Here is a 15,556-nt window from a genome sequence, read left to right on the forward strand (position 1 = left end):
GCTCAAAAAATAATTTGAGGACTGCACTCCTGCTCAGCCACGGTACTTCTGTATGGTACGGGATGTCTCCATGCTCCTTGCCTACCTCCTGCAAAAGCAGCAGGAACTGGCGGTGGTTCAGGCCATGCGCCCGAGGTGACCGTGGTCATTATGTCATTCATTTCCAGAACCTCCAAGAGTTCCTCAGTGACAGATGAGTCCGCCTTCACACCTTGGATAAAAATGGACAGCTGCACTGTGTCCGTGTTTGTGATTTCATCAACAGCTAATGAAGAAACCTGATAAGTGCGTGTCTCTTCGGCCAGCTGTTTTGTCAGATTTCCGGCGAGTTCCTTAACTTGGTCTGCAATAGTGTTTCTTGACAAACTGACATTTTAAAAGTCTGTATCTGGTCGGGGCACACCTGCTCACACATCTTCAGCATGCACCGCTTCAAAAATGCACCTTCTGAAAAACACAACAAAGCTCGGGGATTTCTTCAGCCACAATTAAGCTAGCTTTCACTGCTGCATCATTTTTTGCTTTTGGCGTTGCAGGCCGAGCAAATGCTAAGCTAATGCTAACCTCTTTTATTTGGGTGATCAGATTGCATATGCTTTTACCGCAGCATGTAAAAATACAGAGTCACTCTGTTCTTCCTCTGTTCTGTGTTATACTACCACTACTACTGTACTCAGTACTGTGAAATATTCCCTCACAAGCATAAATATCACAGTCTCTGCCACATTAAACAGTACTGCATGCTGGTGAGTTCAAACTCATCCAAACAAACCTGTAAGCTTTAATTAGCTTAATTCTCTAAAAATAAAAAAAAACCTCAAATAAATAAAATATACCAATTTACCACAGTTGTCCACAAGGGATGTATGTCCTCTCAACGTGGTGGCGAGTCAGATTTGGGTGCCACTGTTGTACAATCCACAGACACACAGTCAAGGACGTACAGTACGTGTTTTATCACTGGGTTCAGTAATTTATTAATCTCTGGAATATAAAAGCTCTCTCTCTTTTATATTCCAAAGGTTACATTAAAAAGTTAATGTTAAACACATCAGAGACATCAGAGCAACCAGAGACACTGACATCAGGATTTCCATCTGCTCAATTCAGCAGAAATCTGACCATGAAGGTAAGTCTGTAACTAACTTTAAGTGTTTATCAGTAGTTTTAGTTTGTCAGCAGCTTCAGTAAGATTATTTAAAATATTGTGTGGTGACACAAGTTTGTCACAGTTTCTGTATGTAGCACCTTCCTCCAGGTCTTTATCCTCTCTGGCTGCCTAACGCTACCTTACATATGTTTGAATTAAATGTGAGTTTATGTTATCTCTGAATAGACATTTGTAGCAAATCCGTGGGATCAGTGGGTTTCTGCAGCACACAAACTCTTACGCCGGATAGTGGTATTATGCAATTTTTATTTACACCGTATCGTCACCACACACAACACGCAACCACACTCTCTTTCTGTCTCTGGATTTCACTCTTAGTGAAGTCTCCTGGCCCCAGGTCCAGCACACTACTGCAACATAAAGGTAGAGTGATTAGACAATGAGTAGCAGCTGAGGTAATCAACTCACCTGGTGCTGCTCTCACAAGCCTTCCCCACACCTCTCTCTCCTGCAGTGCAAACCACACCCACCTCCACATGATTATTTTCTATGAATCTTAGTCAGTCTCCTGTCCTCCAGAGCACTTTTCCAGTTGGTAAATCCTCATTTTGTAAAGACATTTTAAACTAATCTTTGGACTAGGGTATTACAGCCATCCAGTCTCTGTGTCTGAGAGAGACACCAGATCGGCTTAAATGTGCATGGAGCCTGGCTAAATATCCACATTGGGTATGGTTTCAACTAGTGTTGGAGTACTCGAGATCGGTCGATTGAGGTTCTTGGTCTTGTCTCGGAATCAAGGGCATTTTTTCTCGGTCTCGGACTGGGCGGACTCTGGTTTTTTTAACGAGACCGGTCAAGACCACCGCCAGTGGCGGACTGGCCACCGGGAGCACCGGGACATTTCCCGGTGGCCTGGCCACCGAACTGGCCCGCTCTGCAATTGTCAATTAGTGAACAGAAACATTTTTGTAGGGGAAAGAAACAGAAAAAGCTGTGTGTGTGCATGTGGAGCCTTTGCTCTATTATTTTACACTCTTACATCAGTAGGCACCAAACCTAACTCACTCTTGGTGTTTTGCGTTAATCCGGTGGTGGTGGCCTGGGATGGTATCAAATTCCCGGCCTGAATTATTGTCCCAGTCCGCCCCTGACTACCGCTGATAGGCTTTTTGTCCATTCCTTACTGATAAGAGTGAAAAAGGACCCTCTCAAAAACAGAGCAAAGATTGTTTTTGTTGTCACATTTATTTAAAAGCAAACTTAAATAAAAAGAAAACTCACATTTTGAGGTTTTGTTATGATTTTCCTTTGATATATATGGTCTTGGTCTTATCTCGGTCTCAACCTCCAAATGTCTTGGTCTTGACTCGGTCTCGGTACTCTCTGGTCTCGGTAATGTCTTGGTCTCAGTTGGTGCGGTCTTGACTACAACACTAGTTTCAACACAACGCTGGGTTCAAAGTCAGAAATGTTCAAACTGTAAACAGTGTTTTTATTTCATCAAAATGACAACATCTCCTCTGTTCCAGCTGCTATCAGTCCTCCTCCTCCTCCTGGCTCCAGTATTAACCAGCTGCATCCCTCTGGTCCTCCCAGTGGACTGCAGCGACATCTATAATAATGACAACAGCCAGTCCAGTGGAGTGTACACCATCTATCCCATCGGAGCCACGTCTGCTGTTCAGGTACCTCATCCTCTCTGGGACACAGGTCGACCTTTAGACGATAAAGCTCTTGCTTCCAGTTGGGCGTGCGGTGTAGTAATACTAGTACTGGTTGTAGTACATTGGATGTATATTTAGCCAAGTATCACATTTACTAATGAGTATGTCTGTGTGTAGGTGTACTGTGACATGGACTCAGAAGGAGGACGGTGGACGGTGAGTATTGACTTTTTACTGGTAAACAGATAGATAAGCTCCACCCCATCTTCCTGCTCCAAGAGAGCCCCATCCCTGTTAAAGAATTACTGTACTGTTAATAATCAAACAATTAATTCATAAGGAGTTACATGTATATATAAATATAGTCAATATAACAAAAAATGTCAATAAGACACAGAAAGGAAAATAATAATAGCAAAAGTATACAATAAATGATAAAAAAGCTATAATAATTAATAATAATTGAGTAATAGTGTGATATAAAAAAAAAAAAAACATACTATATATATATATATATATCTTTTTTCAGGTGAAATAGCAGTGGGGGAAAATTAAGTCTTTAAAGTCATGTGTGACTAAGATTCTTAAGTACTTCAATTTATATGTATGTATTTTAAGCAAATAAAAGGGGTGACAACGAGCAACCCTGCCAAGTGCCGCAACAAACTGGGAAATAGAAGAGATTGCTGTTTGTTCGGAGAGCTGCTAATGGAGAGGAATAGAGCACCCTTATCCACGAGACAAATCTTGAACCAAAGCCAAATGGTTTGAGAGTATAAAGAAGATAATCCCACTCGATCAAATGCCTTCTTGGCATCAAGTGATATTTATATTTCTGGAGGCTCGCGTGGAGTGGTATCATAAAGGATATTACCAAGCTCCTCTCCTGTGGAACCAGCTTCCAGTTGTGGTTCTGGAGGCAGACACCCTCACCACATTCAAGAGTAGGCTTAAGACATTCCTCTTTGATAAAGCTTATAGTTAGGGTTGGATCAGGTGAGTCCTGAACCATCCCTTAGTTATGCTGCTATAGGCCTAGACTATCGGGGGATTTCCCATGGTGCACTGAGCTCCTCCCTTCCTCTCTCTTTCTGCACTCATTCATGTTCCATTAATGCATGTTACTAACTTCACTTCTTCCCCGGAGTTCTTGTGCTTTCTCGTCTCGCAGGTTCTCATGGATCCTGGTGGAGCCTCCTGCCATGGTCCTGCTTGACTGCCATTGCCAATACTGTTGTTGCTGTGCACCTGTCTGTCTGTCTGTCTGTCTCTCTCTCTCTGCCTCTCTCTCTCTCTCTCTGTCTCTCTCTCTCTCTCTCTCTCTCTCTCTCTCACCCCAACTGGTCAAGACAGACGACCACCCACCTAGAGCCGGAGGATCTGTCCTAGGTTTCTGCCTTTTAACAGGCAGTTTTTCCTTGCCCTTGTCTCCAAGGTCTTGCTCATGGTGGTACTGTTGGGTCTCTGTAATTAATGTTATAAAGAGTTCGGTCTAGACCTGCTCTATTTGAAAAGTGTCCTGAGATAACTTCTGTTATGAATTGGCGCTATACAAATAAAATTGAATTGAATTGAATTGAATATTAGATAGATACAATTATTTTTAAGAAAGCCTGTTTGATCATCAGAAACAATTGAGGGTAAGACAGCTTCAAACTGGCAGGCTAACATTGACGGTGAGTATTTTAACTGAAATCAGCGTCATTGAGTCACAACCAAGTTACTTCCAGTTTGAACACTTCCTGTAGGACCTTCACAATAAATCACGTTAGTAAAACATGATTTACACCCCTCCAGGTGTTCCAGAGGAGGATGGACGGCTCAGTGAACTTCTACAGACCCTGGGACCAGTACAAGACGGGCTTCGGTAGCGCTGCTGGAGAGTACTGGCTCGGTGAGAAATGGAACCAAACTTACAGTTGTGTGACTTCCTGAAACTGTTTCTAGATGTTTCTGTGTGTGTGTTTGTTTTCAGGTCTTGAGAATCTCTTCCACCTGACTCTGAGGAAAAAGTACGAGCTGCTGGTTGACATGGAGGACTTTGAGGGAAATAAAGTGTTTGCTCGTTACTCCTCATTCTCCATTGACCCAGAGTCCCACGGATACAGATTGCAATTTACATTCATCAGTGCTGTTACGACCAGGTGACGTGCTACGGTAAGCGTACTGACTCATTCCCGGTTCACTTCCTGCTCTGTGTACACTGTTTGGTGCTGTAGCTCTGTCAGTGAACGCTAAATATACATTAGTTTTACTCATTACAGCGGTTATTTTCCCGCTTAACATTTAAACGTAGACTAGTTCTACCTAAACACTCGGAGTTTCTCCTTCTTTTAGCGACTTTTCACTACTTTCAAAGTTTTTTCATACACGCTAGTTTCATTAGCATTAGCAGTTAGCTATGGCTTCTCCCTCTCCCTCTCCTCTGTCCTGCTCAGTGTGTCAGATGTTCAGTTATTCCTCCTTTAATGATAATGGTACCTGTATTAAGTGTAGTTTATTTACTGCGCTGGAGGCGAGGCTTAGTGAGTTAGAGGAACGGCACCGCACCACGGAGATATCTTTAGCCGCTATAGTTAGCCAGCCCCCGGTAGTCGGTGTGGTCCGACCAAAGGTAGCTTCTGTTAGCTCTGTAGATCCTCCGGTAGATCCTCCGGTAGTTCCTCCCGTAGTTCCCCCGGTAGTTCCCGAGCAGCCGGGAAGACAGGGAGGCTGGGTGACTGAGCGAAGGAAGACTAAAACACTGAAGCCCACAGTTCACCACCAACCCATTCATGTTTCTAATACATTTTCCCCACTCAGCGATACACCCGCTGAGGAACCAACTCTGGTTATTGGCAGCTCCATAGTCAGAAACGTGAAGTTAGCGAAGCCAGCGGCCATAGTTAATGTATCCCTGGGGCCAGAGCGGGCGACATTGAATCAAATTTAAAACTGCTGGCTAAAGATAAACGTAAATACTGTAAGATTGTTATCCACGTCGGCGGTAATGACACCCGTTTACGCCAATCGGAGGTCACTAAGATTAATGTGGAGTCGGTGTGTAATTATGGTAAGACAATGTCGGACTCCGTAGTTTTCTCTGGACCCCTCCCCAATGTGACCAGTGATGACATGTATAGCCGCATGTCGTCATTCCACCACTGGCTGTTGAGGTGGTGTCAAGCAAACGATGTGGGCTTCATTGATAACTGGAAGCCTTTTTGGGGAAAACCTGGTCTGATTAGGAGAGACGGCATATTAATACTCACATTCCTCGAGGCACAGGCCGAGGAGGTGGAGTGGCAGCCATATATGATTCGAGCGTTTTAATGGACCCTAAACCTAAACTAAATTGTAATTAATTTGAAAGCCTTGTTCTTAGTCTTTCTCATCCGACCTGGAAAACACTGCAGCCAGTTCTATTTGTTATAGTGTACCGCGCTCCTGGACCGTACTCTGATTTTATATCTGAATTCTCAGAGTTTCTATCAAGTTTAGTCCTTAAATCAGATAAAGTAATTATTGTAGGTGATTTTAATATTCATGTGGATGTTGACAATGACAGCCTTAGTAACGCATTTATATCATTAATAGACTCAATTGGCTTCTGTCAGAGTGTAAATAAACCAACTCATTGTTTTAATCACACTCTTGACCTTGTTTTATCATATGGCATTGATATTGAACATTTAATAGTCTTTGCCATGGCTCTGCTCTCTTCCTGCTCCCTTTGCTCCTCCTCCTTCCCTGTGTGTGTGTCTAATGAGGGTGTGGCCTCCATTCACCTCACCTGTGTGCTGTCTCACCTGCTCTCAATCAGTTAATCAGTCTCAGCCCTCAAGAACCCCGGTCTTCCTTGCATTCCTCACCAGATCGTTGGGCCAACGTGGTGGAACTTTCCTGGTTCCTTCCAGTGTCCTGCTTGCTACTTCCAATCTCCTTGTGATTTTCCGTTGGACCCCCATCTCTCCAGCGTTCCAGGGATCCTTCTCGTGCAGTTCAGGTTCCAGGGTCAGCTCTCCAGTGCCTCCATGTCTTCTGCCCGTTCATGCCGAGGCCGCCCCTCATTTCCCCCAGTGTGTGTTAAATAAAGCCTCTTTAAACCCTCATCCTGTCTGTGTGTCTGCTCCTGAGTCCAGCATAATACTAGACCGTCAGTCTTCCCACATAATCCTTTCCTATCTGACCATTATTTAATAACTTTTGAATTCATATTACTAGATTATAAGCCATTAGGCAAAACTTCCTACAGCAGATGTCTATCTGACAGTGCTGTAGCTAAATTTAAGGAGGAGATTCCTTCAGTGTTTAATTCAATGCCATGTCTGAATTTAACAGAGTCCTATAATAACTTTAATTGACGTAGTGCACCCTGCATTTTGTGACCACCTACTTATGCACCTTAGGCCTTTCAAGCACTGGATTTGACCATGCACCGTAGGACTCTTACCCAATGCTTGTTATTTAGCTATTTATTTTATGTTATTGGTTCTTTTGCATTTTGCCTCCTGTTGTTGTAGTGGTTGTTGTTGTTGTTGTTGTTGTTGTTATTGTTATTATTATCAGTCTGTGGAAACTGTGAATTTCCCCTTGGGGATGAATAAAGTAACTATCTAATCTAAACTAATCTAATGATATTTGGAATTGGACGCTTGAGGGAATCAGCTGAGCTGTCAGCTGATGTGTGTTTATGACTAGCTGTGATCAGCTGATGTAGCTGGAATTGAGAGCTGAGCTTGACTTCGAGGCCTGCCTGAACTAAAGCTGTGCATAATTATATAAAGCAGTTTAAATGGTTCATATTGTTGAGTGTATATTCAGTGATAATTGACATTAGCATGGCTATTATTAACAGTATTGATACCTGTAATAACACTAAGTATTAATATGAATATTTTTGCCCCTGAAGAAGGTGGAGTTGTAGTTTGTTACTGTGACCACCAGAGGGCAGTGATTCATGATGTGTAAATTCATGTTTGTAAAAGAGGGAAACAGAGGACATCCAGACAAAGACACAGGAGACAAAGTGAAGACATCAGATCACATCAGCTTTCTGCTCAGCTTATTATTTATTGTCAGCATCCAGCAGATAATGATTCACATTAGGGTTTCAAACCTCCACCAACGTCCCTGTTGTTTTCTGATGAGTTTTATGTTTTCCTTTGCTATAAGTTGTGTAAACAGATAATGAAATCTAAGAAAAAAAGTTGAGTTTTAGATAAGGACCCCTCTTTAGAACCGGTGCCCAGTGAATCGATTCCTTGGAACCGTTAGCGTGCCTGCTTAACGATTCCGCTTATTAATGTTATAAAGAATTCGGTCTAGATCTGCTCTATTTGAAAAGTGTCCTGAGATAACTTCTGTTAATTGAATTGACTTGAATTGAATCGGTTCCACTCATTGCAAATGATGCACGCGCTGCGATGTTTTGGTTCAGAATGCAGCGAACATGGCATCGAGGCAGAACCACTCTAAAGTTTGGTTATATTTCACGTGAAAAGACAACAATACGGTCACTTGCAACACTTGTAAAGTTTCCATTTCATCAAAGGGGGAACTACCTCCAATATGCAGAAACATTTGGCCACACAGCATCAATTCATTTGTAGGACTGTCACGTGTTTGATACACTATTACCTAGCAACACAAGTGAGTCAAGCCGCAGCGAAGCTAACGGGACGCCATCTGTTATCAATGCCGAAGGTACCTTTAAATGACATGATAATTTTTCTGCACAAAAATTATTATACTTATTGGCTAAAAATGTGTGTCAAAATAAGTAATTTCATTGGTTATATTTCCTTGTCCTGACCTATCAACACATGGCTAATTTTAATATTCAAATGAGCCATGTGTTGATTTGCCACAACATGCACTCATGCCAGTTGCTAAGTTACCACCAGGCTGTCAATCAAGCTCTCAGCTACAGAGGACATAAGGTTACCCTTTATCTATCCAGATAAAAACATTAAGAACAGTTTCTGTATGATGTTTATTAGACCTATGTAATCTGAAGGGCACGTTGTCATGAGCTGTATCTTGTATATTTATTATTAGCTATGTGGTATGTGTATGCACCTTTATGTAATCTGGTGGAAAAACATTCAAATTTAAAACCGGATCATACCAAACAAATATCTGCTTGTGTGTCCCAGTGTATGCTAAGTGTCCTCCTTTTTGATGTGAAGGAAATGGCCACCCTATTACAGTCTGTGTTTTTAGTTTTTATGGCACATAATGGCAGTTGGGCTTAAAAAGCCAAACATTTATTTTTTTGTCTGAACCAATTCATGTGAAAATTAACAATTTCCTTATCCTAAGGCACTCTTGATAATCTTTCAAGGCACACTCTAGCGTGCCATTGCATACTGGTTGAGAAACACTGCCCTAGGCTATGGGTCCCTGGACTTTACTTTGAGAAGTAGCTCACCTACTTTTAGGTTTGTTCTGAGGTTGCTACACATAATTTGACTATACTCTGTGCTGTGTCTTCTGATCAGATATTAAAGCGAGTTAATACAAACAAACAAATTTGTACTTATTCCCTCACCCAATGAAAATCGCTTAGAGAATCGATAAGGAATCTGATCAATAAGCAATATCAATAATGGAATTGGAATTGGAATCGTTAAATTCTTATCAATTCCCATCCCTAGTTTTAGAGATATGTGGTTTTCACAAGACAGTGATGCTACAAACCTATGATGATCCTAGAATATGATTAAGGATTTCCACAGTGTGGTATTAGTACTTTTACTGAGAACATTATATCGGGCTGATTACATCCAAGCTCTTTGACTTTGAACTCCTCTTGTAATACTATTTTCTGTTGCAAAATGCTGCTCCAGCTCTATCCTCAACAACTCATTCAGGGACATTCGATGTACAACAAGCCACTCGCTCTCTGCTGCCACCCATTGTTTGGTGGTCATATCAGCAGCATTCAGATAAATGGTCAGTGCTGTAGATACAGGTCAGAGGTCTGTACTGTCTGTTTGATTCATATAATAGAAACAATAATGATATTATTAATATTAACTAATTAACTAATTTCATGAGTCCAATAATTTTACACTAATGGTGCTCCAGAGACTGTTAAAGATTTGAGTCTATCTGACAATAATACTAAGTGACAGAGGACAGGATAGATACAAGGCAGAGGTCAGTGCAGTAGATACTATTGTCAGTTGGTGGTGTGTACATCAGCACGATTCAGATAAAGTAGTAGCATATGCCCCAAAAAGCTCCCATCTCTCATATTAAGAAGAGTGAACTGCGCATGTAAAACTTTGATGGGTTTTTTCAGACCGGAAATATGTTAACTTTAGACAATGTACAACATTTCTAATCTACATTTTATTGCAGATTATAAATTTTTACCCACTAACTATATATCTACCAAGCTCTTTGAAAAAGAATCAAAGTAATTAAGTCTTATTCAATGTAGGATGTGGAAAGTGCTGGGGAAGTGCCCTCTCGCCCTCTATTGGCCAGCCGACATTGTATCTAAAGATGATGTGAGATTATGTACGAGAGAGAGAAAAGAGAAGAATCATCAGTTGATATTCTGCTGGTCCTGAATATTTAATGCACAGGACGGATCTTCATGCTGATGGATTTCAGGGAGTAGTCATGACCCTTCCATTTAGCCCACTCCACTCCAATAGCATAGTGAGTCTTGTCAGCCCCCCAGTAATAAACCCCGTTGGGGTTGGCAAAGTGACAAGCATTGTACCAGAAGGCACCCAGGAATTTTTTGGCGCAGTTGGCCGACCACTTGTCCTGGTCTTTGTCGAAGGTGGAGAAGTTCTGTCCATTGTGATAAGTCAGGGAGTCTTCTACAGAAACACAAGAATCACAGTGTTACACATTAATGATACTGAAACTACAAACACTACAAGGAATAGGCCAGGCTATAGAAAGAGTGGATGCATATATCGGCAATAATAACCAATATCTTGGCACCACGATGGACCACAAACTCACATTCAAACTGAACAGTTAAATCATCTTCTCCAACACCTCTTCTTTCTGAGGAAACTCCACAAAACTGTCTTATTAGCTATTTATAGGTGCTTCATTAAATGCATCATCACCTTCAACATAATAGCCTGGTTTGGTGCACTGAGTAACATTCATCTCAACCTTCTGAACGAAGTCATCAGAATGATCAGCAAAATCATTGGTCTGGACCTGGAACCATTATGCAACATCTACAGCAGACGGGCTAAAATGAAAGGACTGCAAGTAGCCTCGGACTCCACAAACATGCTATATACCCAATGCAGCCACTAACCTTCAGGCCACAGATACAGATGATAACCATCTAGGACTAAGTGGGCCATGTTGAGCTTTGTGCCAACCTCCATCATAAATGATGGACTCATAAATGCCTAAGCTGGTAGGGGATGTTCACCCAATTTATTATTTATTTACGGACATTACTAGGCACACATAGCCTTACTGGTGGTAAAATATTTTGAAATATTTACTGGTGGTATTTTGAATAGAATTTTTTTTTTTTTTTATATTTGAAATTGCACTTTTTTATCGTCTGTCTGGTTATGCGATGTGTTTGCATTGATGCTATGCTTGAATTTGAAATTTTGAATTTGAAGAAAGGGGGTTGTGGGTTTCAGGAAATAGAAAGAATATACAGAACACAGGTGAGCTGAGCTGTCCACCTGCTCAGAACAGACACAATCATTCTTGGCATCAAGATACCAAACCAGCCACTGGACGCGGTGTCACTGTTTTACTGAAATCTGAAGGATTGCCACTTTAAATCTGATCTAAATCTGATCTTTCCACTGTGTTTCTCTCTGGTCCAGCACTAATGCTCACCTGCCCCTCCATTGGTGAATCCAGATACATGCAGTTGATATCCGTCACACTCGGCATCGACGGAGAACGAGGAGTAACGAGCGAACACTTTTTTTCCGTCAAAGTCCTCCATGTTGACCAGCAGCTCATAATTTCGCTGGCGTGTCAGTTGGTGGATGTTCTCAAGACCTGCGCGCGCACACACACACACAAACACACACAAACACACACACAACACACACACACACACACACACACACACACACACACACATTTTGTATGTAATTCAGAAAAACATTCTTTCACATTAAAGGTAAAGGAAGCAATTCTGGAAGAAGATAACTGGTTGTTGAGCCTGAATATATGGTGACCTGGGAATGAGACCTGACAATCAACTATCTCACTGACCTGTGAAAGGCAGAAGTCTCCTGTCACAGGCTAGATTTTTGAATGTCATTGACGGCAAAAACAAACTGCGTACCTCAGCTTTAAAGGTTCATGGGTGACTCTATATGCAGTCTTACCAATGGCTGCACAATATTCCACTCATGGTGAACACTGATATATATAAGATATTTAGATATATTTTGGCGTATTACTGAAACATTTTGCCGTGCAATGCACCAGAAAAAAGGGAAAGAAGAAGACTGTTTGCTAGTAAACATGGATGTAAACAGTGCAACATCTATGCAAAGATTTTTTTGCAAATGTTTTATGAGGAAGGAAATTATGGTTGTTAGAGCTCAAATATTCACACAGTAAAGTCTTGTGAGAAACACTAAATATAAACAGAACCTTGATTGTTTACAAGAAGACAAAGAAGAAAAGAAAACCAGTCAACTAATATCAAGTTCATGTCTACGTGATCTTAGTCTTGATTTTCCACCAACAGATAAATACCAACAAATGCCCCGAGATCAGAAAGCTCGCCAAGAGGAGACGCTAGAAAAATACATCAGGCTAAGTATGTAGTTGAGTCGAGAGCCATGCAGTGTTTAATTAGCAGCTAATTGTACTTATTTTCTAACTGTAATATGCTGTAAATGGTTGCCCTTTGTTTTGAAACTACTTTCCTAAATATACATGCTGTGCTTGTTATAATGGTGTCATCAATGCGTCCTGATGAAACGTAGTTTGGAGACCAGACAGACTCTGGAATTACTCCTTGTGAAAGATCCTGGAGTGTGTGCCCCCCTAATCAGTCACAATGATTTCAAGACCCCAGATTACAGACAGGAAGTTGTGTAGAGTGAACAAGACTTTACCAACCAGCAGACTGGAGACACATGATTAGTGAAGAATCTCATTTTTGGATTTATTCTACCGAGTTTAATGTTTGTACTTTCTGAACAGTTTGTTCCATTTCTCACCCAGCCAGTACTCTCCAGCAGCGCTACCAAAGCCTATCCTGTACTGACTCCAGGGTCTGTAGAAGTTCACTGAGCCGTCCATCCTCCTCTGGAACACCTGAGGGGGAATGGGATGAAGTTAACTGTTTAAACACAGCACAGTCTGATCTAATGCAGTTTGCAGACTAACTTTAACAACCCTTGCAAGCCACTGTGTCTGCCGGACTTTTGCTCGTACCTTAAGTACCCTGACAATGGAGTATCATTCCATGTGCATATGGAATATACACAGATTGAAGAGAACCTCAAAGAACATCCAGAGAACATTCAGATTGCAATCTAACCAGATGTTAAAACTTTAAAGCACTTGGCTCTGAGTTTAAGTTGACTTCAGTGAGAACTCACCGTCCACCGTCCTCCTTCTGACTCCATGTCACAGTACACCTACACACAGACACACATTCATTAGTGAAACAAATACTTCACACAGTACATTCAAACATGCTATAGCAGGTACTATGGTGCTACAACTACTTGTATCTGTTGTATCAGAAGCACCAGTGAGAACTTGTAACTGTGTCTTTATATGTTGACTCATCTTTAAACCAACATCTTGAGGTGAGTTGTACCTGGACAGCAGATGTGGATCCGATGGGATAGATGGTGTACACTCCACTGGGTTGTTTCTTGTCTTGTTGATAGATGTCACTGCAGTCCGCTGGTAGGATGATCTTAATGCAGCTGGTCAACAGTGGAGCCAGAAGGAGGAGGATGAATACCAGCTGGAACAAAGGAATCATTTTTGAGTTGGAGTAATTTTACCTTCAATTCAATCTAATTTAGTTTTGTGATGTTGGCTGTTGGTCAAGGAGAGTAGGAATGCACACTGGCCCAAAAACTCCTTTCAAATCAAATTATTTATTCAATTCTCATGTGTCATAAGTTTAAATGATATTCTATAGATCCCTGCAGATAAATATATTCTCTGCATTTGAGCCATTCTAAGAATTAGGAGCATTGGGACTCTGGGACCAACTCTAAATCTGAGCCAGTGTTGTGGTCAAGGGTACTGACTGGAAAATAAACCTAATATAGAAATACATCATCAACATATCAGACAACCTCAGGTAACCAGTTAGCATACAGAGCAAACACACATATTTAAAGTAAAGCTATTGTGCTAATTTCCAGCTTCATATTCTCCACTTTGCATGATTTACTCTTCCAACAACAGTCGCTGTACTTTGTGGGCATGCTCAGTCGTGCTCTGCCTGGAGCAGATAACCATATAAAGAAATCTGTGACGAGCCAGTTTGGATAGTCACATAAACAAGAAAAAGAGGTTGGAAACATTCAGAGCAGTCTCCATTCTGAGCTTTCTGCTCAAAGGGAATACCTTTACACACATTTACCTCATTATTGACACTTTAATATCACCATCCCACACTGGAACAATATATATATATATATATATATGACAGAAATAAAGGAAACGCTGAATAGGTCCCCTTTAAAAGACAGAAAGTTGTATGAAGTTACAAATTTACCTTCATTGTCAGAGTTCTGCTAAAGTGCGTTGTTGAAAATCCTGAGGTCAGTCTGTCTGGATCTCTGATGAGCTGGATTGATTAAAATTATTTCAAACTTTAGTGTTCAATACTTTGTTTTAGTGCAGCACAGATTAAATAAAAGACAGTTCTCCATCGTCACTATAATCACAACAAACAACAATGGAGTCATGGGAGCGCCATAAAAAAGAATACATGGATGTAAACAATGACAAATAACACATAAAAGAATAAAGAATTTTCTCTCATTTTGTTAATTATTCATTTTTTACAATTTCATTTGTTTCTTATTATTTTTCCTTACTCTCTTTCCAATTGCTTTTGCTATTCCTTGAAGGGCCGAGCTGTCAGTCAGCTGTCTTGAGTAAAGGTGTCGGAACAAGTTGATTTTTAATGAAGTATACAAAAAATTGCAACTAATTTTACGTCAAAAAATTCCTAAAAACATCTCAACATGCATCTCATGTGTTTTTGTTTTTGAAAAGCTGCTGTGAAATCAGGCAACAACAGCAGTAGCCCCCAAAAGCCAGTAAAATCCAGATTTAATTATAAATCATAATGATAATATCTGTGTCTGTAATTTAGGACTGAGGACATTCGTTTAAAGCTCTAAACCTTCATCTCTTTGTCGGTGTCTCCTGGTTGAATGCTAACCTGTCTGAACTCACCCGCAGGTTGAACTAAGGAGGCTTCACCTTCAGAGAACAGAGACAAACTGTCTGCGTCTTCTTCAGTCTGTCTCCGTCGTGTTAACATCTGCCTAAACTGGTCAAACCTTAAATACTAAAGGAGCAGGTGACGTGGACTTTTGTATCAGATTACTGTTTAAAACAGGAAATGTTTTGTTGTTACCATAGTGAGATAATCAATATGTCACCCAGGGGAGGAAAACCAAAATACTCTAAACTCCAACATGTCTGCCCTGTATCAAACTACACCACCCGACACAGTACACCCTGCATTTTGTGGCCACTTACTTATGCAAATTAGGTCTTTCAAGCATTGTGTTGGACCATGCACCTTAGGACACTCACCCAATGCTCGTTATTTTGCTAT

The 15,556-nt window shown here is 41.0% G+C and overlaps 2 protein-coding genes across 7 annotated transcripts; one reads left to right on the plus strand and one right to left on the minus strand.

Annotated features, from left to right (window-relative positions):
* Positions 1–979: 979 nt before the first annotated feature.
* Positions 980–6,869, plus strand: LOC127374635 (microfibril-associated glycoprotein 4-like). Of its 2 annotated transcripts, none has more exons than XM_051420201.1 (6): positions 980–1,129; positions 2,644–2,799; positions 2,956–2,994; positions 4,576–4,672; positions 4,754–4,935; positions 6,581–6,869. In XM_051420201.1, exons 1-5 carry the CDS (start codon positions 1,040–1,042, stop codon positions 4,924–4,926), a joined length of 555 nt encoding a protein of 184 aa, XP_051276161.1. In that variant the 5' UTR covers positions 980–1,039; the 3' UTR covers positions 4,927–4,935; positions 6,581–6,869. The 2 variants fall into 2 exon arrangements, with proteins under 2 accessions (XP_051276161.1, XP_051276160.1); XM_051420200.1 differs by having other exon boundaries at positions 6,633–6,869.
* A 941-nt stretch (positions 6,870–7,810) lies between these two features.
* Positions 7,811–15,272, minus strand: LOC127374590 (microfibril-associated glycoprotein 4-like). Of its 5 annotated transcripts, none has more exons than XM_051420130.1 (8): positions 15,169–15,272; positions 14,805–14,890; positions 14,480–14,551; positions 13,562–13,714; positions 13,338–13,376; positions 12,954–13,050; positions 11,605–11,772; positions 7,811–10,598 (listed from the first exon to the last, which is right to left on the minus strand). In XM_051420130.1, the coding sequence occupies exons 1-8, from the start codon at positions 15,254–15,256 to the stop codon at positions 10,345–10,347; spliced, it is 957 nt and encodes a 318-aa protein (XP_051276090.1). In that variant the 5' UTR covers positions 15,257–15,272; the 3' UTR covers positions 7,811–10,344. The 5 variants fall into 5 exon arrangements, with proteins under 5 accessions (XP_051276090.1, XP_051276094.1, XP_051276095.1 ...); XM_051420134.1 differs by having other exon boundaries at positions 14,805–14,859; positions 15,169–15,267; XM_051420135.1 differs by having other exon boundaries at positions 14,805–14,855; positions 15,169–15,254.
* Between the last annotated feature and the right edge of the window lie 284 nt (positions 15,273–15,556).

The sequence above is a fragment of the Dicentrarchus labrax genome, unplaced genomic scaffold, assembly GCF_905237075.1.
Source record: "Dicentrarchus labrax unplaced genomic scaffold, dlabrax2021, whole genome shotgun sequence".
Lineage (NCBI taxonomy): Eukaryota > Metazoa > Chordata > Actinopteri > Moronidae > Dicentrarchus > Dicentrarchus labrax.